The sequence below is a fragment of the Rhinichthys klamathensis genome, unplaced genomic scaffold (genome assembly GCF_029890125.1).
Source record: "Rhinichthys klamathensis goyatoka isolate OS25496 unplaced genomic scaffold, OSU_Roscu_1.1 h1tg000406l_1, whole genome shotgun sequence".
Lineage (NCBI taxonomy): Eukaryota > Metazoa > Chordata > Actinopteri > Cypriniformes > Leuciscidae > Rhinichthys > Rhinichthys klamathensis.
Genome location: NW_026606907.1, coordinates 1,197,501 through 1,225,499, shown reverse-complemented (window position 1 = coordinate 1,225,499; position 27,999 = coordinate 1,197,501). Strand labels below are relative to the sequence as shown.

Genomic DNA, 27,999 nt, shown 5'->3' with positions numbered 1-27,999 from the left:
ATCTTTTTGTTCGCCTAATCCGTTCTGTTAAAGCTACCATGTAATGTTTACTTCTTTGGAACAACGGCGTGTCCTCCTCGGTTAGCAGTGTTGGGAGATTGCAGATGCGGTATCTAATGTCGTATAAATCACGATACGTTCGTTAAAAACTCGGAATCCTCTTCGCTTCGGCAGTATTAACTTAGTGGTTCGTGATGGCGATGTTCCGCAGTTTTGTTTCGGCTGCTCAGATCAGGCAACATCAGCAGCAAAATGGAGCCTCATCAGCCGCACCTGGAGAGAGTCTAGAGAGCCAGTTCTCCTGCCCAATCTGTCTGGAGGTTTACCACAAGCCTGTCAGCATCGCCAGCTGCGCACATACGTGAGTAAACTGGCCTTTTAACATGTTCTACATCATGTTCCTTTGTCAGGCTTAGGCAATGAAAATGATGCGTCTTTTCATCTGCTTGTGCATTTCGTGATCATAAAATGTTCTAAACCGTTTTGACAAAATATAAAAACATCATATATCCGTCAATAAGGGCTTTTATAGTTTCACTTCCCAACTGTACAGGAGAACAAAGCGATAATTTATGTGATGAGGATGATGTCTGTTTCGGTTAATTTGAAAAGAATCATTCGAACCGAATCGCAAGCCAGACCGAATCTGTCTGGAATTCGAGTGAATCGTTTATCGACTGATCGTAGCTTTTTGTTTTGACGTGTGCGCGTTGTTGTGGTTGTAAAATGCGTTTTCCTCGTTAGAATTGGACACTTGTGATGCAAAGCTTGCTATTGGTAGCATGGGTTTGTGTTTTTAAGAACCTGAAATGAGCTTGACAGCTGACAGGGGTATTTACGTGACAAACCGTAAATATAACCATCCTCCTCAAGCTTGAACTATGAGATTGATCACTGAATCGGTTCCTAAAACGATTCTTTGAAACGAACGTTCAAAATAACGGGATTTCCATTCATTAAAAAAGTATTGGTTAAAGCGTTATAAACCAAGCATCTACAAACCTAAAACTTTGATTTCAAGCAAAAATTTTTTTTTTTTTTTAATCGGACCAAAATAAAATGGTGAGGGAAAGAACTACAATCCCATGAAGCATTGTGAACAGCGTAATGATGGAGAAATAAAAAATACTAATTTAAAAATGTTGATTAAATAATATATTTTAAGTTTATTGTAAAATATGCTTATTTATTAAAATATTTAAGTGTTTTGAGAGCGAGTCGAATACGTCATTTGCAGTCATTTGCAGTCTTTTGGCATGTTTAGCTTGTTTCGACTCTGATTGGTGGAATTTCCTTTACAGCATTATGGGTAATAATGTAGTTTTCCACCACAAATTCCACTGTTAAACATGATTATTTTAAAACCAAGTTGAATTAATGCCGGCTGACGGCTTCAGCAGAAGCAAATACCATCAGTTGAACTGGCAGCATCTCAAATCAGTTTTGATTTAACAGGTTGGAAACAGTTTTTATGCACTGTATTTTGTAAAGAGTGAAGCTTCACCTGGTGGTCCGTGTTTAATAAATTGGTTCTCGCTGAAACACCCAGGGATTGCCTTGCCCTTTTACTAACCTTTCAGGAAAAACTGAATTTTTGATGAGGGAAACACTGTAACCTTCTCACATCTGCTGTAAACATGAGGGATCCTTTCCCCCCTTTGATAATTGACGTTTAACCCTGTAAAGCCTGACGTATTATATTTGATACATCAGGCTTTCAATATATAGAGAATATGGAGCTCATATTCGAGGAGGAAAAACTAAAAACAGCTCAATTTTATTCTGAGGAAAAATATGCAGATGCTGATATTTATATGGACACAAAGTGATGTAAATATAATGGAAATCAATGAGATCTTTATAACAGCTACTTACATAAAATTATATAAATATCAGTCATCACTCTATATCTGCTAATAAAATGTCTAGTAAGATGATATTTAAATGTTTATTTTTATGATCAAAACATAATGCAATAATGATTTAGAGATTAAGTAATAAACCTTCCTCAAAACAAACGCCTGATGATCATATTTGAGATTATTTTAAAACAACAACAAAAAACATGTATTGATAATCAAGTAAACCTGAGTTTCTTCAGTCCAGTAACTTTATAAAAGTTTATAAAAATCAGTACAATTTTACAGCAAACTGACACGTGAAGCACGAGCTAAAGTTGGACATTTGTACAATTATAATAAAGGTTTAAGAAAAGTCTAAACTCAATCAGATGACAGATTGTGTGCGACACAGTTTTGATCATGTTGATCATTAGAAGCATTAGAAGTTTGTGATTTAAATATGATACAGCAGGCTTTATAGGGTTAAAATATACATAGGGCATTTTTTTTGGCCTAAAGATTAAAGAAAGTGTATTGGTTTTGGTAACTTGCGCTACTCGGCTCTCCGTGTGTCGTGTGATTGGCTGTTCACTGATGATGTCACACTGTGATTAATCACAAACCCTGAGTCGACAGAAAACGTTTATAGCGAGTGTTGTGAGCCCGTTAAACCCGATTGAATTGTGTGGTTGTGTAAAAAAGAGATAAGAGAGATGGGGCTGGGCGATATGGCCAAAAAATCATATCTCGGTAATTTTTGGTTAAATGGCGATATGCGATATATATATCTCGGTACTTTTTAAGTTTTTCTATTTGGATAAAGAAAATCTGTATTTAAAAAATGTTTGTTTTTTCACATTCTGCCCAATGATATCCTACAAACAATGTTGATATTGAAGGATATGGAAACAAATATAGTGAATGTAATGTAGGCTATGCAATATATTATGTGCAAAAAAAGATTTTGTTTTTAATTGACTAAAGGCTAAACTAAAAATGAAGATAAAAACAAAAGCACAAACTAATTATATCAGCCTGTATTTGATTACCCCATTATAATGGTCACTTTCATAAAAATATAGGCCCTACTTGTAGGTTTAAAATTCCATATATAGTACATTTATTGTCTCCAACAACAAATATTTTAGCAATATGTTAATTTTAGTCAGAATTATTGCGCTACTCTTCTATTGTGCTCCGTCTGTTTGACGCGCATGCGCGCGGCGGCGCTAGTTCACAGAAGCTTGGATTTTAGCGGAGATTCACTTGCAGAAGCTCGTCCTCTCCTGACAGTGAAATGGACATATTTGTTTGACTCTAACATTTACAGATGGAGAATATACCTGTGAAATGTAAGTTGAGCACTGAGGAAAGCACCACGTCTCAAACGCATTAATCAGCGCAAGTATTTATCTGTCAGTCAGCAACAGTATCTGTCAGAGCATCTGACAGGACAAGCTGTTTTAAACTCGTTAACTATATCTTAGGCTACCAGTTATTTTGAAGCCCTTAATATAAGCTTGCGTCATGTTTAGGACAAATTGTACCATGTTCTTTCACTGCAGGAGCTCACACTGCGACCTCCGCTATTTTTCAGATGTGCTCATATCAAACTACTGTATCGATATAAACGGTATTGCCTCATTCCATATCGTTTAAAAAAAGTGTAGCGATATATCGTACAAACTCGATATACCGCCCAGCCCTAGAGAGAGATGAAAAATGGCCCGACAAAGACCAAGTTAAAAAGCCCCCCATTTAGTAAAAATTGTATAAAACGCATCTTTGATCTGCAAAATGACACATTTAAATGTTTTTTCCTTGAAAATAATTCTTCATGCCTTAAAATATCTTGAATGTAACTCGACACCCTTGCCTCATTTAGTATGCGCGGTTCTATGAATATGCAAATGAGCCCCGCCTCCACTCACTCACTCAGCTCAGAGATCCACTGGTTGACGATCACACGTTGATCTGATTGGTTACAAGGTCGTTTGTGACGTCAGAAACACCAGCGATTTCAAACCGTGTTTTTGAGACTGTCTTTGGTTCACTGCAGAAAATACTCAGCAATGCTGTCGACTTATGAATTTACACATGGTTTGTCTTAAAGCGCATTAAACATAAGACATATAAACAACATTAAAAGCTTGATTTTCACCAAGTAAAAGAAAGCAACATGAAAGGGGAAACATAAAGGCTTGAAAACGGATACATCTTCAGGCATATGCCTCCTACTCCTGAGATGAGTGTGTTATATGAATTTGTTATATGAATGTGATCTATATGAGTGTGGGCAGTTTTGTGCAAAACCAAAGACGCCGTCAGAAACTCCAGCCCACATTATTCATGAGGGTTTAATCAATGAGCAACGATCTCACCTGCATCTCTGGAACATACGCTGGTGTTGGCACAGCGAGATAAGGATTAGGACTGTTATTTTAGTCCACTTATAAAGCCATCTAATCTGTATTCGGCAGGTAGAGCAGGCGATGCATTAGAAAATGAGTATTTACCAGCGTGGCTCTTTTTAGCACATGCCTAGAGCTGCTTCCACTTCTGATTTAGTTGCATGAAACTCACTAGAACTCAGATTTCCCAATGCTAAAACTAGTCTAGCATCAAATCTCTAACCCTATATTAGGTGAAAATCCAGCTTTTAATGTGGTTTATATGTGTATGTGGTGTTTTTAATATGCTTTAAGACAGTTAAACTGACTTCTTTTCAGTTAAAGGAAATAATCCACTTATTATCGGCTTTAATTTATCGGCCAAATTTTCTTATCGAGCCGATAACGATAACATTAAAAATGAACATATCGGCCAATACCGATATGTCGGCCGATATATTGTGCATCCCTAAGTGATAGTTTAGTAACATGATAACTTAGTAGCGCCGCTTCGGATTTAAGAGGTTAATAATTAATATTAAACAGACTTTTTTTCAGTTGAAGGAAATAATCCACTATTTATCGGCCAAGTTTTGTTATCGAGCCGATAACGATAACATTAAAAATGAACATATCGGCCAATACCGATATGGTGGCTAAAATATCGTAACATGATAACTTAGTATATTTAAGAGGTTAACAATTAATAGATTAATTGAATGCTAATTTAAACAATGATCGATTTTAGGAATTTATGTAAATTGACATCCCAGATCATAATATTACAAATTTCATGCAAACAGGCGTGAGTAGGTTTAGAGTATCGTGGGATTATATTGTATCCATCCCAGTTTATTCGACTTATTTTGCACATTTGAGCAACTATGGTTCGTCATTTGGGAATTCCACGCATAAATTGTGCAAAATGTGCACTTGAAATAGCATTTGAAACAGTCCCAATGATGAAATCTCTGACGTCTCTCTTTGATGTCCCGCCATGTATGAAAGAAAGCTCGTCAAATCATTGTCTGTTATTTCAGACCATCAAATTTCCTGTGCAAGCCCTGTCTGGGACAGCCGGTCCAGGAGTCGTTCTCTCTCCCCCTGGTGTTTACTGAGCTTTGGGAACCGCTGTATTCCCCAAGGGCCGGCTTCATGCTCGGCTTTACACAGGGAAATATGGGGATTGTTGGGAAAGAGCCTCGACTCGCCCCCAGCACCGGCTTCCTTTTGCTCTCATTGTGTCTGTGATACTCAACAGCAGCTCGATGGAGCAGGAGCGAGTCAGCAGCACTACACACAAGCTCAACTCTCTCTCTCTCAGTGAAATATTCTCCTTCAAATCGAATGGTAAAATAAAATCCCACCAAAAATCATGAATTCTGCTCCGCCGATATTCTTCAGTGGCCTATGTTGGTACCGATATCTAAAGAGAAGAGGTGTCAATGGCCAATTATAGTGATATTGGCTCGGATTTTTTTAAAATCCATGAATATTTTAGTAGAGATGCACCGATATGAAAATTTTGGCCGATACCGATAATTCTTTACATTTGAAAGCCGATAACCGATATATTGCCCGATAAATCTAAATCCAGATTTTTATATAATTTTTGAGAGCCTGATTACAAAAACAAAAGCCTCACCATTAAAAGCCACGTCTCAACCACAATTATAATGATGTTCTCGTTATAGTTTTATGTAGCCGATATGACACATGTTGTACTTTACTGTATTTTCTCTTTTTTGAAGTGATTTCAATCATATTTCAAGCAACTCAAAACCATCATGTTGAACAGTGCGCATCTGAAGTGTCTCAGCTGAAGGAAATAATACATTATTTATCGGCTTTAATATATCGGACAAATGTTCTTAATATATCGGCCGATACCGATATGGTGGCCGATATATCGTGCATCTCTACTGTTTATTTCTGTACTTGTCGACCACAATAATGTATTTTCTTTTTCGAAATGTCCTTTAATCTGTATACTGTAATCAACTTTTTTTTGTTGTAGTTTAACAGCCCTAGTTTTAAAAAATAAAATGGTGAATGCTGCTGATTTGACCAATGCGGTTAAAGACACTGTTGGCTCTATGAGTTTCCAGGAATCTTGCAAACGCAATGCTATACGCTTTAGGACTGACCTTCGCTTCCAGTGCGCGTGATCAGTCAGTGTAGTTTAAGTGTGGACAGTGATGGACCGGCTCTTCATCGGCCCAGGATTCAACAGTGCTATAAAACACGGTGCAGAAAAAGCCCTGCGTGAGTCATTGCCTTTACAGTCCCGTAAACTCGTGCCTCATCCGTCAGAAAGTGACAAGGCACCGCGAGTTCACCAGCCGCTTTCTGCTGACGCGCTCGGACCCGATCTGAGTCACGCCAGCTTGAAAGGTGATGGCCAAATAGTCTGAACATCAGCGTTTATTCAGCCATCCCGAGTTCAGTGGTTCTGAATAGTGGGTTTGCATTCTTGACATGCACTATCATATAAAAAACAGTCATCAAACTGACAAAGTCTGACATTTAAACACTTACCGCTGAATCCTTTTCACAGTAAACGTCTAAATACGGTATTACATTGTGAAATATCACAGTTAAAGCCTGTGAAGTGGTAATAATGTAATTTACTGTGAAATATTACAGTTATATCTTGTGAAATCCTGAAATATTTTACAGTGTGTGTTCCCATGATCTTCACTTTAGAGACTGATCCAAATTATTAGTAGTTCCTTTAGAAGGATGTAGTAACACTTGACCATTACCATATATTATACATTATGCATAATTAATATTAATTATGAACCTGTATATAGGCTAGTAGTTCTTAGTTCTTCAGTGAGGTATGAAAAGTAGTAGTTACTGATTAGCTAATAGTGAACTAACACATTCATCTGAGCGCTATTACTTAGCCTACTACTTTGTTAATCAGAGTTTCTTGTTAGTTAATAGTAGTTACTAGAGTGGGGTCCTTCGGTCCAAATGGACCCGAAGCATTTAAATAAAATAAAAAGTAAAAAATCATAGCTTCATCGGAATGGTCCGAAATTTGGTGACTTTGTTGGTACTTGGTAAATCAACACCCAAAAAAATTGGGGACAGGATTTGAATAGTCTAAGTGGTTGTAAAAAAAATAGTCACACTCAGGACCTTCGGGTCCAAATGGACCCGCATAGGAAATGAATGGGAAATTGTCAAAAATATGAAAACACAGGGTTTTTTTGTGTGTACAATCTACAAATCAGCCACGATCCAGAAAAAAAAGCACACAACAGTGAAGGGGTGAATCTATAAAACATCAAGAGTGCAAAACAGACACACACACACAATTCGCAAGCCTTTCTACAGAGTGCTTTAAATCCACTAGTGGTAAAAATGTGCTATTGCGTGATAAAAATGCTCAGTGTCCCCACCCCATGGCATCCATCTCATTTAAAAAATTGCTTTCACGAGGCCTAGGCTTGACTCTAAAATGAAATACAGCTTTAATAAAAAAATAAAATAAAATAATATATATATAAAAAAATTGGGTCATAATTATTGCATAAATATTAATTATAAATCATAAAAGGATCTCAAAACACCAAAAAAGAAAAGAAAAAATATTATAAAAAAACAAGTAAAAAAAAAATGTTATGATTTTTTTTATTTATATTAATCCTGCCCTCCGTATCCATTTGGACCCGAAGGTCCTGACTGTGACTGCTAAATGAAGGACCCCAGAGGGTTAATAGTGCGTTACTCATTAGTTCCTGTGTAGTTCTTCATTAATGAAGGAACGGTATTATAAAGTGTTTCCCATAAATGATTACGACTAATCATGCAAGAATTCATACATTTCAGTAGCAGCTCTAATGTCAACATGATGAACCGTCTAAGACATGCCGCACTATAATCTGTGTGTGTGTGTGTGTGTGTGTGTGTGTGTGTTCACAGTTTCTGTGGGGATTGTCTCCAGCCGTGTCTCCAGGTCACATCTCCGCTCTGTCCGCTCTGCCGAATGCCTTTCGATCCAAAGAAAGTGGAGAAATCCTCCAGCGTGGAGAAGCAGCTGTCGTCGTATAAGGCGCCGTGCCGAGGCTGCGGCAAGAAGGTCAGTCGACAAATATTACATTACAATATTACAATATTACAATATTACATTTCACGATTTAACCCTTCTGGTGCTCTTCACTTGTCGGTCAAAAATGACCCGAAATGTATTTTTTGATTTCAATTAAAAGAATGTACTATATTTTAGTTTGAAAATGTTTTTTTTATGTAATATTTTGTATTTTTTGATGGTACTAAATTATATTTACACTGTATTTATAATCCATTTATTCACTTTTTGAGCATAGACCTGAAAATTTAATTTCTAACTTAAACTGTGGTAAATCTTGAATGCTTTAAATCACAGACTGAAGTTTGATCTCTTTTCAAAGACGACACTTGGCAGATTATTGCTGAAGTGAAAAAAGTTTAAAAAAGTGAGCTTAAAAAAAAGTTACAGGATTTTACGTTTATTGTTATGAAAAATACTATTTTAAATTTTTATATGAAATATATATTTTCTAAAACTGTGAGAAAATCAAAGACACAAATCTAAACAAGTTGTGTTGCACAGTTGAGTCTGATCTCTCAGTAAACGAGCGTTCAGTGAGAGTGTGTTCGGCTGCAGTACCAAACGCTTCCACTAGAGGAAACTCGCCTCACGCTCATTTCCAGTGCGCTCGTGTTTGACCGCGAGGAGCACAAGTGTGGCTGTTTAACCTGTTTGAAGCACGTACATGAATTTTATTAGAGTTTTTTTTCGCATTGCAAGTGCCAAAACCTTTACTAAGTTTCGTCCATTCCGATGACGAAAAAAACTGATGTGAGATGTGAAATGCACTACACTCTAAATGACCCATATTTGGGTCAAATATGGACAAACCCAACCGTTGTGTTAAAAAATGTAATTAAAAAATGTAAACCAATGGTTGGGTTTGTCCATATGTGACCCAAACATGGGTTGAAACAACCCATTGTTTTGAGTGTATCGAAACTTAAATGGTTGTAATTCAAGAATGCTTTGGAATATTATTGCCGAAGTAAAAGCACTTCAAAAGAGAAAGTATGAAAAAGTGATTTACTGTGAATCAAATGTACTGTACTAAACATTTTTTATTATATATAAAATATATATTTTACAAAATAATTTTTACCCTAAATAAAACCTATATATCTAACCAAGTTGTGTTCCAAATGTGAAGTTGATATCACATTGAAGTTTTGAATTTTGTTTTGGCGCTTTACCAGAAATATCCACCGGGTGTGTCCCACATCCCATTGAATTTTGTTTTACGCATTTTCCTGTTACAAATTAATACATATCTGTCCACATATCACTTCTATCACATAATAGTCGGCAAATATGAAACCTTGAGACTCAGACCTTTCCGACGATCTGTGTTTTGATTATAATGTAGTTAAAAAAAAAATTTGTAATATGAAACCGGACGACGCCCACTAGGGGAGGAGCCAGATAAAAAATAAAGTACCATTTCGATGGTAACACAATGTCCAATTTCAAAATGGTCTTCACAGGGTGAATTTAGAGTTCGTAAGCTTTCGAATGATACCTATAATTTTAATTTATGATGATTATTTAAATATGTGATGCAAAAAAAAGTGTAGTGGTGACATTTATGGGGTTAAAAGAAAAAAATCAGTCCCTTTGACAACACTGAAGCCAAATAATAAATAAATATAATATTAAATAAATGAGGTAGGTATATTATGAAATGTACCAGGTTTATATAAAACAAGTCGATAAGCAGTTAAATGTGTCGAGTGTACGTTGAAATCTGGAACGTGGAAAATGACGTCGTGAGATGTCCTAAATTAACTTAGAGACCACTAAACCCTTTATTATGTTTATTATCCAGGTTTTTTTATTCTGTTTTTGCTCACTGTTGATTTGACACAGCAGTTTTGTAGATATTTTAGTTTTGTAAAGTCAGCAAGACATGTTTGCTGGGTTTAAACACATGACCAGCAAGGCTCACATGTGCACTTTACAGTACAGTACAGTAAATTCTCTTAAAGGGATAGTTCACTTAAAAATGAAAATTCTGTCAAGTTGTTTCAAAGCTGTATGAGTTTCTTTCGTCTGCCGAACACAAAGGAAGATATTTTGAAGAATGTTGTAACCGAACAGTTGATGGACCCCATTGACTTGACCTAGCTTAGCACAAAGACTGAAAGTAAATGGCTCCAGCTAGCATACTGCTCCCAATTAGTGACTGAATAACACTAACATTTTCCTATTTACATGTTGTGATTTGTATAGTCACAGTGTGTACAAATAACAAGGTCATATGAATATACTAATTGGGAGCAGTATGCTAGCTGGAGCCATTTACTTCCAGTCTTTGTGCTAAGCTAGGCTAGCGGTGGGTGCGTTGGACAGAGTTACGGCACGCACAGAGATGAGAAGGGTGTGTATGGGCTTATCTAACTCTGGCAGATACGGGGAATAAGCTAAAGTCCCAAAAAGTCGGCGTGTTCCTTTAGGTGAACTGTCCCTTTAATCAAGGTGGTGTTTGTATCAAGCTCACGTTGCTCCATCGTGTCTCTGTGAATGTCTCAGGTCACCCTGGTCAAAATGCGGTCGCATATTTCATCTTGCACAAAGGTTCAGGAACAGATGGCCAACTGCCCGAAGTTCATGCCTGTGGTCCCGACCTCACAGCCCATTCCCAGGTAAGGGTCAAGGGTCATATTCCTCAGATGACTCTACATTATAAGCCTGCCTTATATCTCGCATTATTACGTGAAAAAATATGCATTGCATTTTTACTGTTCCGTACTATTTAAAAAACTAGGGTTGGGCAACGATTAATCGCATCCAAAATGAAAGTTTGCGTTTACATAATATATGTGTGTGTACTGTGTATAATTATTTTGTATATATAAATACACGTTTGCATGTATATAGTTAAGAAAAATGTGTTATTTATATATAAAATATGTATATTTATATTTTATTTATTTATAAATATATATACAGATGCAAATATTTCTGAAATGTATACATGCATACGTAAATAATTTATAATGTACATATTTTATATATAAATAACACATTTTTCTTAAATATATACATGCATGTGTGTGTATTTATATATACAAAACAATTATACACAGCACACACACATATATTAGCCTATGTAAACACACTTTTATTTTGGATGCAGTTAGTCGTTGCACAGCCTTAAAAAAAAAACATTCAGAAATCATAAAAGAAGCATTCTGCTATTGTGAAATCACAAACTCTGATTAAATAAAATAAATATATGCGTTTTTTGCAGTGGATTTTGCTGATGTCATCGTTTGCATGCGTGGAGCTCGGGTAACACACTCCAGCTCTGCATATGCTGAGTCTGTGTTGCTTATAATGTTCATCTGAGAGCATAATGTGTCATTTCAACAGATTTGTAACGTAAATCATTTATAAAACATACGCCAACACAGGAGAATACATCAATGTTTCTAAATATACAAACTGTTGTTTATCACGATTTCAAATAAAGGTTTAACGCTCGCTTGCATGTTTTGTTGTCCACATGAAATTACAAGTGCATTTCTATCGTACAGAAGTGTATGATAATATTCTTATTGACTGTTATAGTATTTTAAAGTCCCCCTGTGGTGAAAATCCAGCGTTTAATGTTGTTTATGTGTCTAAGGTGAAGGTGGTGAGGAAGGTGAAGGTGAAGGTGGTGAGGAAGGTGAAGGTGGTGAGGAAGGTGAAGGTGGTGAGGAAGGTGAAGGTGGTGAGGAAGTTGAAGGTGGTGAGGAAGGTGAAGGTGGTGAGGAAGGTGAAGGTGGTGAGGAAGGTGAAGGTGGTGAGGAAGTTGAAGGTGGTGAGGAAGGTGAAGGTGGTGAGGAAGGTGAAGGTGGTGAGGAAGGTGAAGGTGGTGTTGAAGGTGGTGAGGAAGGTGAAGGTGGTGAGGAAGGTGAAGGTGGTGGTGAAGGTGGTGAGGAAGGTGAAGGTGGTGAGGAAGGTGAAGGTGGTGAGGAAGGTGAAGGTGGTGAGGAAGGTGAAGGTGGTGAGGAAGTTGAAGGTGGTGAGGAAGTTGAAGGTGGTGAGGAAGTTGAAGGTGGTGAGGAAGGTGAAGGTGGTGGTGAAGGTGGTGAGGAAGTTGAAGGTGGTGAGGAAGTTGAAGGTGGTGAGGAAGTTGAAGGTGGTGAGGAAGTTGAAGGTGGTGAGGAAGTTGAAGGTGGTGAGGAAGGTGAAGGTGGTGGTGAAGGTGGTGAGGAAGTTGAAGGTGGTGAGGAAGTTGAAGGTGGTGAGGAAGTTGAAGGTGGTGAGGAAGGTGAAGGTGGTGGTGAAGGTGGTGAGGAAGGTGAAGGTGGTGAGGAAGGTGAAGGTGGTGAGGAAGGTGAAGGTGGTGAGGAAGTTGAAGGTGGTGAGGAAGGTGAAGGTGGTGAGGAAGGTGAAGGTGGTGAGGAAGGTGAAGGTGGTGAGGAAGTTGAAGGTGGTGAGGAAGTTGAAGGTGGTGAGGAAGTTGAAGGTGGTGAGGAAGTTGAAGGTGGTGAGGAAGTTGAAGGTGGTGGTGAAGGTGGTGAGGAAGGTGAAGGTGGTGAGGAAGGTGAAGGTGGTGAGGAAGTTGAAGGTGGTGAGGAAGTTGAAGGTGGTGAGGAAGGTGAAGGTGGTGGTGAAGGTGGTGAGGAAGGTGAAGGTGGTGAGGAAGGTGAAGGTGGTGAGGAAGTTGAAGGTGGTGAGGAAGTTGAAGGTGGTGAGGAAGTTGAAGGTGGTGAGGAAGTTGAAGGTGGTGAGGAAGGTGAAGGTGGTGGTGAAGGTGGTGAGGAAGGTGAAGGTGGTGAGGAAGGTGAAGGTGGTGGTGAAGGTGGTGAGGAAGGTGAAGGTGGTGAGGAAGGTGAAGTGGTGAGGAAGGTGAAGTGGTGAGGAAGTTGAAGGTGGTGAGGAAGTTGAAGGTGGTGAGGAAGGTGAAGGTGGTGGTGAAGGTGGTGAGGAAGGTGAAGGTGGTGAGGAAGGTGAAGGTGGTGGTGAAGGTGGTGAGGAAGGTGAAGGTGAAGGTGGTGAGGAAGGTGAAGGTGGTGAGGAAGGTGAAGTGGTGAGGAAGGTGAAGGTGAAGGTGGTGAGGAAGGTGAAGGTGGTGAGGAAGGTGAAGTGGTGAGGAAGGTGAAGTGGTGAGGAAGGTGAAGTGGTGAGGAAGGTGAAGTGGTGAGGAAGGTGAAGGTGGTGAGGAAGGTGAAGGTGAAGGTGGTGAGGAAGGTGAAGTGGTGAGGAAGGTGAAGTGGTGAGGAAGGTGAAGTGGTGAGGAAGGTGAAGTGGTGAGGAAGGTGAAGTGGTGAGGAAGGTGAAGGTGGTGAGGAAGGTGAAGGTGGTGAGGAAGGTGAAGGTGGTGAGGAAGGTGAAGGTGGTGAGGAAGGTGAAGGTGGTGAGGAAGGTGAAGGTGAAGGTGGTGAGGAAGGTGAAGGTGAAGGTGGTGAGGAAGGTGAAGGTGGTGAGGAAGGTGAAGGTGAGGAAGAAAGTGTATGATAATATTCTTATTGACTGTTATAGTATTTTAAAGTCCCCCTGTGGTGAAAATCAAGTTTTTAATGTTGTTTAAATGTGTCTATGTGGTGTTTTTAATACGCTTTAAGACACACCATGTGTAAGTTCATAAGTCGACAGCATTGCTGAGTATTTTCTGCTTAAAACTGCAGTGAACCAAAGACAGTCTCAAAAACACGGTTTGAAATCGCTGGTGTTTCTGACGTCACAAACGACCTTGTAACCAATCAGATCAACGTGTGATCGTCAACCAGTGGATCTCTGAGCTGAGTGAGTGAGTGGAGGCGGGGCTCATTTGCATATTCATAGAACCGCGCATACTAAATGAGGCAAGGGTGTCGAGTTACATTCAAGATATTTTAAGGCATGAAGACATTTGTTTTCAAGTAAAAAACATTTAAATTTGTAATTTTGATGATCAAAGATGAGTTTTAAGGGATAAAATTATTGACTACAGGGGGACTTTAAGTGTCAGTCAGGACAAACAATGGAATTACGTCAATCGAAACTTTTACGCTTGGTTTGGACGGTGTTAGAACAACGTTTTCTTTCTTTCTCCCTACATTAAAGCACAAACAATCCCACAATTCCCTCTCATGCAAACACTGCCTTACTCTTCGGGACAACAGTCAGAACGCTTTAAAATATGGATCCAGGACACGTTTCATTCTTAAGAGATACTCGTAGACACACACACACACACACACACACACACACACACACACTAGTGTAGGTGTGCTTAGATCTAGAGACTGATGTCAAACTGATGTTTGAAGTTTTGCAGACAGGAATCCGGTAAAAGTCCAATCGGATGACTTCAGGTTGAGTGTGTGTGTCAAGTCAAGTCAAGTCACCTTTATTTATATAGCGCTTTTTACAATACAGATTGTGTGTGTGTGTGTGTGTGTGTGTGTGTTTCTCTTCCGGCGCTTCAAAGGAAGAGTAAAGAACGACAGCGGGAGGAGGATGAGTTAATTGGCTCTTCAAAGCAGAGCATGTTGTGTTCACACTGTGTGTCTGTGTTGCATCACTGATATGTATCGTAATCTTTGTGGAAACATCACACAAATGTTGTAGAAGTATGTAGAAGTATCCACCAATGCAGATTTCTGTCTCAGTGAGTCAGGGGTTTAACAGACAGTGTTTGTGTATGAAGGTGGTGAGGAAGGTGAAGGTGAAGGTGGTGAGGAAGGAGAAGGAAGGTGAAGGTGAAGGTGGTGAGGAAGGTGGTGAGGAAGGTGGTGAGGAAGGTGAAGGTGGTGAGGAAGGTGGTGAAGAAGGTGGTGAGGATTAGAAGGTGAAAGTGGTGAGGAAGGTGAAGGTGGTGAGGAAGGTGGTGAGGAAGGTGAAGGTGGTGAGGAAGGTGGTGAGGAAGGTGGTGAGGAAGGTGGTGAGGAAGGTGGTGAGGAAGGTGGTGAGGAAGGTGGTGAGGAAGGTGGTGAGGAAGGTGAAGGTGGTGAGGATTAGAAGGTGAAGGTGGTGAGGAAGGTGAAGGTGGTGAGGAAGGTGAAGGTGAGGAAGGTGGTGAGGAAGGTGAAGGTGAAGTGGTTAGGAAGGTGGTGAGGAAGGTGGTGAAGGTGGTGAGGATTAGAAGGTGAAGGTGGTGAGGAAGGTGAAGGTGGTGAGGAAGGTGAAGGTGGTGAGGAAGGTGAAGGTGAGGAAGGTGAAGGTGGTGAGGAAGGTGAAGGTGGTGAGGAAGGTGAAGGTGGTGAGGAAGGTGAAGGTGAGGAAGGTGAAGGTGGTGAGGAAGGTGAAGGTGGTGAGGAAGGTGAAGGTGAGGAAGGTGGTGAGGAAGGTGAAGGTGAAGTGGTGAGGAAGGTGAAGGTGGTGAGGAAGGTGGTTAGGAAGGTGGTGAGGAAGGTGAAGAAGGTGGTGAGGAAGGTGAAGAAGGTGGTGAGGAAGGTGAAGGTGGTGAGGAAGGTGAAGGTGGTGAGGAAGGTGAAGGTGGTGAGGAAGGTGAAGGTGGTGAGGAAGGTGAAGGTGAGGAAGGTGGTGAGGAAGGTGAAGGTGAGGAAATGCAAAGAGTCCAAGACGAACATGAGTTAAAGTTCTAATCCAGAAGCATTTAATAAAAGAATAAACGCTAACTACTAACATGAGTTAACAATGAGCAATGCATTTGCTACAGTATTTATTAATCTTTGTAAATGTTAGGTAATAAAAATCCAGCTGTTCATTGTTAGTTCATGGTTACTTTAACTAATGTTAACAAATACAACATTTGATTTTAATACCGTATTAGTAAACGTTAAAATTAATATTATTCATTCTTAGGTCATAGTTAACTAATGAGCATTATTGTAAAGTGTGATCTGTACTTTGACATGTTTTCCTCCCTCAACAGCAATATCCCGAACCGCTCCACGTTTGTGTGTCCGTTCTGTGGCGCCCGGAACCTGGACCAGCAGGAGCTGGTGAAGCACTGCATGGAGAACCACCGCAACGACCCCAACAAAGTGGTGAGTGTGAGTTACCTTCAACTTCAATTCAATTTCAATTCACATTTGTTTGTGTAGCGCTTTTCACAATACACAATCATTCCAAAGCAGCTTCACAGGAAGTGCACGAGTCCACGTTACAGTTTAAGCAGGGGTTCACCCTGATCACGTAATGTGTGTCGCATCACAGCCAGAGCAAGACCAGCATTAGTGGTTAAAAGTATATAAATGTGTATTGTGTTATAAATGTCCGCTGGTTTGTCTAGATCAGACTCTTATTCCTCGGCTGGATCGTGTCGAGACTTTGAAGCTGCACTGAAACTTGAGCAGTCGCTCATTATCATTTAAAGAGACATGCACCGAAACGGGTCGCTGTGAACGGAGCTGTTTTACCTTTGAGGAGGTGAAAGGGTGTTGTTTTACACAACCATTGAGGAATTTTAACCAAAGTATGTTACAAACTTTACATGAACAACACCCTAAAGAATCATACTAACTTGTGGAAAATGGGCATCCGACGACCCCTTTAACGATTAATCTTGCAGCTCTAATGCCTACAGAGATTGAGTTAAAGGTGCAGTGTGTACATTTTAGCGGCATCTAGTGATGAGGTTGTGAACTGCACACAACAGAAGTTACGGTGGCCGACAGGAAGTGATGTCGTCGTCTGAGACCGCAGAGAGTAGTTAACCCTCTGGGGACCAGAGTGTTTTTGGGGCCCTTGGGATGTTTTGACATGCACTGACATTTGTGCTTTTTTCAGTTATTTATAAACATATTAATGGCAAAGGTGTAAATTCACTCTATATAGCACAGACGGGACTACCATGATGAGTGAGCAACATGTATGTACATGTTTGTATTTTTAATAGAATAATGTTTATGCGTGGTTATTGAAAAAAATAAAAATGAAAGTTTCTGAAATAAGACCACAAAACACATATTGATTATTTCTTCACAAGACTTTTGAAAATTGTATCACATAGTCTAGAATATTTGCTCCAAAACTATGTGAGAATCATCCTGACTACTCATTCAGATAAGTCAATAAAGTCTTTTACATTTTTTATGACGTGTTTTGTTTGAGAAAGCTTTATGCAGGAGGCGTGATCTCTCATTAATATGTGTGGCATTCCACACCTGAGAAAGACAAAGACCCTCCCCATAATGGCCCTATTAGGTGCTATCAGGCCATATCATTACAGGAGCCTTGCACAAAGAATGAGGAGATTTAAAAAAGAATAGCTTTTAGATTGTTTGGATTTATATAAGGAAAATACAGGGTGCATACGTCTGGACACTTCTATCACACACCCTTCACCATATAGACATGGTTTTATTTCAGTTCAAAGGTCAAAGTTAGAGTTGGAAACATCTTGAAAAGAAAATTGTCTTTCTCCATAAATGTCTTAGTTTGATCATACATATTTCAAAGTTGAGGATTCATTATTTTGATATAGCTTGAACAAACACTATAACATCTTAGTTGATTAGTTTATTGACAAAACATACTATATATTTAACATATGAGCAGAAACTCCTAAAAAAAGCTTATTTGATGTCTATTTTAGAGTAAAAACTTTATCCAAAACGAGTCAACGAAATGTTGTCTGTTATTTAGTCTGTAACAGTGCGTATCTGTGCGTTCATTCATTCATTCACACACACACACACACACACACAAACATGATTCACATTTAACAGTATGCTATTTTTCCGTTTACAGACACTACGTTATTCTATATCGCGATTAGAACAAAACACTTGCAAAAAACACTTACTTCTCAGCTGAATCTGTTCATCCTCGCAGTGAAAATAAACCCAGTGGTAAATGTCCCAGGATTGTTCCTCATATAGCCACGCAAGACGACAGTAGATTAATCTGACTAAAAAATAATGTGTGTTTTCAGAGTTTATGGGCGTTAACGCGTCTCAATGTGTTGCTTCACATATTTGCGTTTGAATAGCGCGTGCTCTCCGTGGGCGTGTCACATTACCAGGGATAATCAGCTGAGAGAACGATAATGAGACGGGCTGACACGTCTCTCTTTTTATATAGATAACATAAACGGAGAATATTATTTTTAGTTTTGAATCGGATCATTTAAAAGTACAAACTCAAACGATTTAAAAGATATATTGCTTATGGCTGGGTGAATAGTATTAGCTGAGTTGTGTTGAAGATTAGAGACGTGCTCCAGAAAAAAAGTTCACGGTGACGAGAGGAAGAACGCACACCCTGTTTATTTTCTTTATTTTACAAAAGCACAATATTTTATTTCGATTGTATGTGGGCACATAAAAAAGTAGACATTTAACAGATTATTTTATCATATTTCTTAACTCTATATGAACAGAAATGATGGTAGTACTTTAAGTCTATTTTTCTGCTATGTGAAAAAAAACGAGCAAAACGCGCCGGCGCGTTTCTGGTCCCCAGAGGGTTAAACAATGAGGTTTCTTTACAAAGATAAATTAATAAATTAGATTTACTTAATTATTCAGTTAAACGATGTTATTGCGAATATTATTGTTACTTGTTCATCATTGTGTCAACATAGTGACGAAACGCGTTTGTCCGTTCAGGGCCACCGTAGAAACATGTCGATGTGTGTGTGTAGAGAGAAATGCCTCATTCTAAGCTAATAAACACATAACGCTTCATTAGTAAGGTCTTTATACACCACTGAACACATAGTTATGTATATGATATTGCATTTCTGTCAGTATTACACACTGCACCTTTAAATAATCAAATGTAAATGTGACTGTAACTCGCTGGTAAAGTCTCTCCTCTTGTGTGTGTGTCCCGCAGGTGTGTCCGGTGTGCTCAGCGATGCCTTGGGGCGACCCCAGCTATAAGAGCTCCAACTTTCTGCAGCATCTTCTCCACCGGCACAAATTCTCCTACGACACATTTGTGGTGAGGAGGCGTAAACTTTACACTTATACATCCGCCATTGTGTATTCTAACGCTGTCCTGCTTTCTCCTGCCTACGTCTGCCGAAGAGAGGAAGCTCGTACAAAACCTCATCACAAATAAAACAGCCGTTCATTTTCTTTATGCAAAACATGAGCATGTTTAATGAGATTCAACCAAGGAGAGCAACTTTGAATCTGTTTACATTTCACCCCAAATTGCATAGAAAATATAAGATATTTTGCATACATAAAATTAGGAATATTTTTTTTATTCCATATATTTTATATTTATTTATTTTCCCCTTCAAAATGTTAATTACTGTACTGCATATCTGGACATGTTTTTTTTTTGTTGGTTTTTTGTAATCCCCACTACTCTCAAAGGTAATTTCTTTACATTTTAATGCAAGTACTTTACAACTGAAATGCAAAAATTTATAATTTGTCGTTTAACCACGATGGTTAATGATGTCACGCAGGTGATGGAGAAATAACTTATTTTAATTAATCTTTTTGAGATTTTGAGATTAATGCTAGTTTGGACATGGCATCTGAGGACCAATTCTCATTTTTCTCAGTTATTTTTATTTTTATTTTTTTCCAGATTTTTTTAGATTCAATCAACCATACAACTATGGTTTCGGGAAATGATCATGCATTTACATGCGTTTTACCAATTTCACAATTTCCTATTGCGCTTGAAAGGACAAATACACAAAAAAATATATCCAACTTTTAATTTTGGTGAGTATTAATTTAACAGTCGGTTATGTCTTTAGTGAAAGTAAACGATTGGAAGAAAATCGTATCATTGGATCCGTGGATTAGTTCTTAAAGTGACAGTAGCCTAATAAACCTGCTGCTGTCTGTCATTAATGTTACTTAAAACAACCAAAGACAAAGAGAAAATCACTCGTTTCTCTCGGCTGAATAACTTTAGTAGCTTTAATAAGGAAGACTATTTTACATGTGATTACTTACTTCAATTTCTGTAGGTATTAGAGCTGCACGATTAATCGTTAAAAGACCACAATCTGTGTTACAAATATTAATATTATCAAAGAAGTACAGGGATAAAAACACTGATGTCTACAGTAGCGATCAAAATAGATTAAATCACCATTTAATTGTATCAATTTCATCGTTACGCCAGTAGGTGGCGACAAGTGACTGTTAAAATATGTATTTGTCATTGAATTAATCATTCAAGATAGTCGTTCAAAAACACTGATTCATCCAGTAATGAAACGAGTGATGTATTATTGAGTGAGTCATTGAATCATTCACTCAACCTGAGTTTAAGTAATTCAGATTAATTAAATATTTTAATTGAGAGCTTGTCAGAACCTCTAGTAAATTTACGTTGTTTTGTTTAGTTGTCCGTTCAGAATCGCTAAAGATATCGTTCTAAAAATCTTTCTAAATATAAAAGAGTAGCACAACTATAACAATAACGGCACATATCGTTGGAATCACTTTCAAAACGATTTTTTCCCAGCTGATGAACGATAAAAACATTGACAGCCAATCAGAATCATTCCTGGTTTAATGAGCGTGAGCATTTAAAGAGACAGGCGACAAAACTGCAGAATAAACAGAACGATATCATCCGCTAGAGTGAGCGCTAATATAGTTATCAGTCTTGGTTATTTCATTTGTTTCTTTGTCCTGTTGTATTTTTTTTTACTCACTGTTAAAGGTGAATGTAAACCTTAATCTTGGCTATCTGAACACCTTCATCAAACCAACAGTAACAGTTGTTTCTCTGTTTGTGAACGCAGGACTACAGTATTGATGAGGAGTCAGCACTGCAGGCAGCACTGACCCTCTCATTGGCCGAGAGCTGAGAGTCTGACATCATATCCTGTTGCACAAACATGTGAAGGATCTTCTCGCCCGTCTTGTTTTAGGCTTTCCTTGTTTCTCTGTATTTCCTCTCACTCTACCTCTCTTCTGGTCTATATTTCTGAGCTACACTCCAGCTTGATCCACAAGTAGCTCTAGTTCCATCAAACCAACAGAAACAGTGATGTATGCAAAAGGTCAGACGAAGGAATAGATAAATATCACCATGCTTGTTCTTCCTGTTGTGTTCTATCCAAATGTGAGCCCGGCACTGCAGTGAAATCGAGTACGGAGGGATCAGCGCCACGTTATCTGAATTATTAAAACTATGTTGGGGTTTGCTGTCCTCGTGATGAACTCTCATCTTTAGGCAATACCAATACAGAAAAGAGAGAATCTCATTATCACTCATTTAAGGAATGCTGAAAACCATCCGCCCTTTTTTTTAATCAAGAGTTGATGTGAACACTTGCACTCGTCACAGTTTTCTACATGTCTGAGTTCTAGTATCGTTGTTCTTTTATAGTTCAATAACAGAATATCGACCGACACGACTGCATATACTCTCCTCTTGACTTGCTACAGTGATATTTTCTAAGAAGCATCGGATAAGATTAAAGTTTATATTTTTGGAAAAAAGTTTCCGTTTTAAATGGTGCACTGATAATAAGACGGCGAGCTTCTAGAGATGCGCCGGATCGTTGGTACTGTTCATCTGCATCACTCACTAGTGCTGACTTTCATTTACCAGTTCAGGAATCGTACTTGCGATGTGACGTTGGTTGGAAATAAAGGGATGCGTTTGGCATATTCCTTTCTCTCTTTACATCGGAATCTCATCAGAGAATTATGGGAAATGTCATTTTGTATTTAACGATTGGTTAATTAGCATGATTCCCCTGCTGGTAGTTGCTGTAATTACACCCTGTGCTTTTTAAAAGCACCTTTTTCCATTAATGGCTATTAGAAAATGTGATGTGAATTAGTTGCAATATATTATGATCAATACCGGTTTGCTTCCACCATGATTCTGTAATTGACACCCACTAAATACGATCATTTACGATGTAACTTGAAGGCAGAATTGATATGGAGAAACTTGAGAACGTCCAATAGACTGTACAAAAAGATGGACAAAGTGTCTCCCACTTCTTTCCACTGTAGAAAAATGAAGCCAAAATATCCGAGAAACGGTCGTTAATTTATAGCATCAAATAAACATGAATGAACATCAGAAGGTATGTTGTTTCAACGGGGGAAAGACGTTTTTCAAGTTCAAGTCCACCGACGTTAATCTACTTGCTCTCCTGAATGCTTTGTCGGACAAAATGGCGGATTCGGTGGATGGCGGATTATGATTGGTCCGATTGCCTGTCAATCAAAACTCCCTGCGCAGCATTAAATAACTAACTAAAACCAAACTTATTGAAGAAATGAACACTTGAACATACGTCAGCATGATGAGAACTACCTAAAATGACAGAAAGCATATTCGAGAAAAAAATAATTAGAAGTGTAATGATTGGCTCGCGTCCCATTCAATTACATGGAAAGGGGGTGGGGTTTATAACCTATACTGCAGCCAACCACCAGGGGGCGATCGAAACGTTTTGGCTTCACTTTTCAGGACGTGGAACAGTGTGCAGATTCCTTTTCTTGTCGTTTACTACTACTGATAGTGGGGTTCAGTACTTTGTACATGTTGAATCCAAGCCTATGAGCGTTGTAAAGGAGCACTGATGCATTGGTGTGATAGGCTTAGGCATGTGTTATAGGACTCGGATGTCTCCACTATGCAGACGTACCCAATGGTTCGGTTCCTTTCCCCGTTCTTCTCAGCCACAGAGTGTTATATATGCCTGGAGCTGAGCGAAACATGCTCTACACAAGTACACTAATGTGAATGTTTGGCCAAAGCATTGGGCATTGAAAAAAAGCATTGAAAGTCCCTTTGTATGTGCTTAACGTGATGCTTGCTTTACTTTCTTCAATCAACGAAGCATTAAAATATCTAAAAGCAATGTTTTCTTAAGCCTGGGTCAGACTACAGGAGTTTTAGGCCAATTTATCCCCTGATTATCTCCCGACAATCTGAGGAAAGTGGAAGTGTGGCTACAACTCGACTGCCAAACCTAACTATTTAGTTTACATCCGCTTCCCCGTGAGATCATGTGAGGATCTTAATATCTTGTAGTGTGTGCATGTCTGAGATTTGAGAGAGGACAATCTGTAAAGATCCTCCTCGTGTGTGGGATGCATAATCATAATTGGTTAGGGTTTAAAAACTCCTGAAGCCTGAGCCCATCCTGAGGAGTATTCAGTAATGTTGTTTATTACAGTGGATTTACTCAAGAACGCATTAGTCACATTTACATTTCTGTGCTATTAAACTTGATGTTTAGTATCTAGCTATGAACATGTTGACGGTTTAACAGACTTTACCTAACTTAACGCAACGATATTCTTAATCAAACTGTAGTTGACATGAATGAAAACCCTAGAAGAAAACAGTTTATGCTAATTAGGGATGCACCGATATGAACATTTTGGCCGATACCGATAATTCTTTATATTTGAAAGCCGATAACCGATATATCGGCCAATAAATCTAAATCCAAATTTTTTAATTTTATCCGTTTTGAGAGCCTGATTACATTAAAAGATGTCTTAAGCACATAATTATAATGTTCTCATGATAATTGTATGTAGCCGATATTACACACTCGCGCTGCACATGTTGCACTTTACTGTATTTTCCTTTTTTGAAGTGATTCCAATCATATTTCAAGCAATTACAAAACCATCATGTTGAACAGTGCGCATCTGAAGCGTCTCAGCTGAAGGAAATAATACATTATTTATCAGATTTAATATATCAGCCAAATTTTCTTATCGGGCCGATAACATTAAAAATGAACCTACATCAGCCGATACCGAAATATCGTTTATCCCTAAAATTTGCTTTCTGGCTCATTTCGAGAAACACAACGTGTGATATTGAGCTAGCATTGAGTCGTTTGCGTTCATGTACTTGTATAGAGTGTGTTACAGATCTACAAGCTTCAGTTTGCTGGATTTGTGTGATACTGGTGCATCATTTCCCATTTGATACAGCTTTGATAACTCTACCAGATACAGTGTTTTTGATATATTTAGAGCCCGTCGTGGCGGAAGAGTTGAAGACCATTAGGGCTGCTTGGAAACGTTTGTTTTTGAAATTAGCAACTTTTTTAAAAATAAGATGATGTGCTTTAACTTGTGATTCATCTCTGTGTTGATAAACGGTGTGTTTGTTTAATCTGTCGCGATAGAGTCATTGTGATTATCTCCATTTTGTGAACCACTATTTTAGCAAGGCTAAGCGTGTCACAATCATCGTGTAATCTGAAACTCTCAGACCAGGAATTAAACCGGCAGTGTTGGGTGTACCGCGAGTTACGTAATCGGATTACTTTTTCAAGTAATGAGTAAAGTAATGCATTACTTTTCAATTTGAAAAAGTGTTTTCCCATTTAGCATTCCTCAAAATGAATAAAAACAGTGAAACGCAAACTCCAAATATTACGCAAACCGGCAATAATTAAATATTACATAAATATACTTTATGCATTTAATCTCACTTTATTGACCAATGTCTTTGCTGCTGACACTCAATGATCCAATTCAACCATACTTATAATACAAATGACTTTAGATAAACACATTTATGAGGAAAAAGTAGCGTAACGCATTACTTTACATAAAAAGTAATGAAGTTACGCAATTAGTTACTTTTTTGGGGAGTAAAGCAATATCGTAACGCATTACTTTTAACAGTAACTTCCCCAACACTGTAAATCGGTCTGATTTCTGTAATGGTCTGAGGCATGGAAGTGACTCAACATGACTTGGGGGAAAAGGAGCATTTATGAACTTCTATAAATGTCCTGCCGTCGGTTTCTAATCATTTAGAAAGTTTATTGTGTAATCACTTAGAGTGATCATTCCTGTATGGTTTTCTTAAAAGCCATCATAGAGTTTGTATTGATTTCTTTGAGAATAACGCCGTGTCCTAATGGCATGACATGCATCTCTTCTGTGCAAATCTGAGTTTTTGTCCCGACAGCTTTGAGTTTAATATCAGAGTTGTCGTCTCGTTACGGTAATCCCCTTAGAGCGTGAATTATCAACAAAAGTTGCTTTTCACTTTCTGATAAATGTCTTGGCTGGAAACGTCACGTCTCGTTAGGACACGGCGTTAGATGTCATTTGTCTTTTGATGTACGTTTGTACTGAATACGGGGCCGTTTATAATGTGTAAGGCCTTCTGGGTAATGTTGGGAATGTCCTTGTTGGTATTTATTAAGAGGCCCGTTAAGAGGCTTATACATTCATAGTATAAGTGATGACTTTATTCTTTTGTTTTATGGTTAACTTGTACATAAAATGGCAAGCCTGCCACGTTTTCTTTGGTGGCGTACGCTGAGATTTGGATTGAGGTGCGATCACCTTTCTGCGAGGAAGCATGTTAAAAACATTGCACTTTAATTAACTCAAATGTCTTTTGATGATCGAGTAGGAATTTTGTTCCAGTTATTTAGTAACTTACTGCCAAATGTATTCGACAAGAGGCAGATGAATTTGTCATTGTTCATGTCATTGTTGTGTGGAAAAGGTGGATCAAGTTCAACAAAACATTTTCAGAAACGCTTTTCAGTTATTGATAATATTGTTATTATATTTAAAACAAATCCTAACTTAAAGCAGAAGTAAAAACTGAAAAATTGCCTACTGAAAATGTGTTCTTAGTATTTGATGGCGATGTGTTTCTGAGTGTCGGTATTTAACGGACTTGCTCTGAAAGAACGATATTGAGGAGTAGAAAGTAGAAAAAGACAACTAAGTTTCCCAGTATCCCAATGTTTTTACTGTTTTTTTTTTTAAGTGTCTAAATATATTGCTCAAACAATATTCATGTGCACAGCTGTAGCATAGTATGTAATTTTTTTTTTTTTTAGTGAAACTTTTGATATTGTACAACACAGCTCTCTGAATCCTGATACCTTTGGGAATGACCTTAAAATGTATATTTTTCACTCTTTTTGTATTGTAACATCAATGCACACTGTCACATAAACATACAGGACTTCTGCATTTCTTGTGTTTGTTGACGGCTCTCCAGAAGAACAACGGATGGCTTGTGGTGTGTGTGTATATAAAGGAGAAATGAAACCCTCTTAAGGACTCAACGGGTTACAGCAACTTTTGGGAACATGTTGAAACCGTAATTGCGGATGCTTGAAGGAAACGTGCCAGACTCTCGGACATGTTCTGGATTCGGTTGTGAAACGCACTCATCTGACCAGAGGAACGCTGTGTTTCTGCGCTGCCACAGGCAGGGGGCGCCAGTGTTTGTGTGGGGGCTTATTCATGGCTATGAATAACAACCAGATAACAGTAATAACAATGCTGATGTTAATGATGGTGTGCATTTATGAAGCTGTAATACTGACTGAGGTTTAATAAGATACTTAGTGTATTTGTAGCAGTTTTCCCCTTAATAAAAACACAGATGCACCCATCTTTAATAGCCTTGTCCTTTGGTGTAAACACTTTTTCTGCACAAACAATTTGGGGCATGATATATATATATATATATATATATATACAGGTGAAACTAAAAAAAATTGAATATTGTGCAAAAGTTATAATTTTGATGATTATGGCTTAAAACAAAAACCCCAAATTCAAAATCTCAGAAAATTAAAATATTACATGAAATCAATAAAAAAAGGATTTTAAATACAGAAATGTCAGCCCTCTGAAAAGTATAATCATGCATATGTATATAGTTATATACACTAAATATATTAGTTTCACATTTTAAGTTGAATTACTGAAATACATGAACTGTTGCACGATATTCAAATTTTTCGAGTTTCACCTGCATATTTAAGAAATAAAAAAACAAGACTACAGGTACGTTTACACGACAATGATGTACTAAAAATGGAAAAATTGTTCCTTTTGTGTTTTTCACGTAGAGACAACATTATCAAAACGATCCCCGTTCACACGGATCCTGGAAAATGACTAGAAACGAAACGCTGTATTCTGCTGCCAGGCCAGTAGATGGCGATGTCCCTTTGCAGAGAAACTACACGCCTATAGACTGAACACGCTTGACGTCGTACCAAATTCACTTTTTTGTAGTTTACATGGAGACGATAACAGTATTGGTTTCAAAAACGTGCACTTTGAATCCCGTTTTCAAAAGTTTGCGTTTTCAGGCCCTCAAAACAGCGCTGTCGTGTAAATGAACGGACAAAACGCATATAGTTTTCCGCTTTAAGTTGTTAACAGTGTTTCGTAAACGGCCCCTCGGAAGGCAGGACACAATTTAAATGCACAGGAGAAAACAAACTGAACAAGAAACAGGTGCACAAAGCAATCCGTAACCATGGCAACAAACAAGGGCCTAATCAGTAACCTAGGAAACAGAAAAGAAGCGAGAACAAAGGAACAGAACACAGCGAAACAATGAAATACAAACTCTTGTTTAATTCATTTGTTTAATTCATATTTGGTTGATTGGTAATACTTTGCAATACATTAACAATAAACTAGTGTTATTATAGTTAACAAACCATTTAATAAAAATATTTTTTGTTACTTAAACATTAAAATATGAAAAAACGCTTTTATTATTTCTGCAAGAATTTTTTTCATTTTAATTTAGTTGATGTACAAAAATAAACTAATACTGAAATAAAATTAATAAAAACTATATAGATATTTAAAAAACAAACTAATAAAGAAGTTTATTAGTTTGTTTATTTATTAGAAAACTAATAAAGTTTGACAGAAGAAAAAAAACTAAATACTAAATTTATAAAAACTTTACATTTTTAATTAAAATTTACAAAAATTTAAATAACGTAAAAGATAAAAAATAAAAACTATAATAGTATACAATACAGCATTAATTATAATTGATTTTTAAATTTACTCATACATTTTTTAGATCTAAAGTT

General features: G+C 38.0%; 1 protein-coding gene across 2 annotated transcripts; it reads left to right on the top strand.

Annotated features, from left to right (window-relative positions):
- Positions 1-7: 7 nt before the first annotated feature.
- LOC130070423 (E3 ubiquitin-protein ligase RNF166) lies at positions 8-21,817 on the top strand. Of its 2 annotated transcripts, none has more exons than XM_056234809.1 (6): positions 8-361; positions 8,168-8,324; positions 10,845-10,957; positions 16,126-16,246; positions 19,035-19,142; positions 20,923-21,817. In XM_056234809.1, the coding sequence occupies exons 1-6, from the start codon at positions 195-197 to the stop codon at positions 20,986-20,988; spliced, it is 732 nt and encodes a 243-aa protein (XP_056090784.1). In that variant the 5' UTR covers positions 8-194; the 3' UTR covers positions 20,989-21,817. The 2 variants fall into 2 exon arrangements, with proteins under 2 accessions (XP_056090784.1, XP_056090785.1); XM_056234810.1 differs by having other exon boundaries at positions 9-361; positions 16,126-16,240.
- The last annotated feature ends 6,182 nt before the right edge of the window (positions 21,818-27,999 follow it).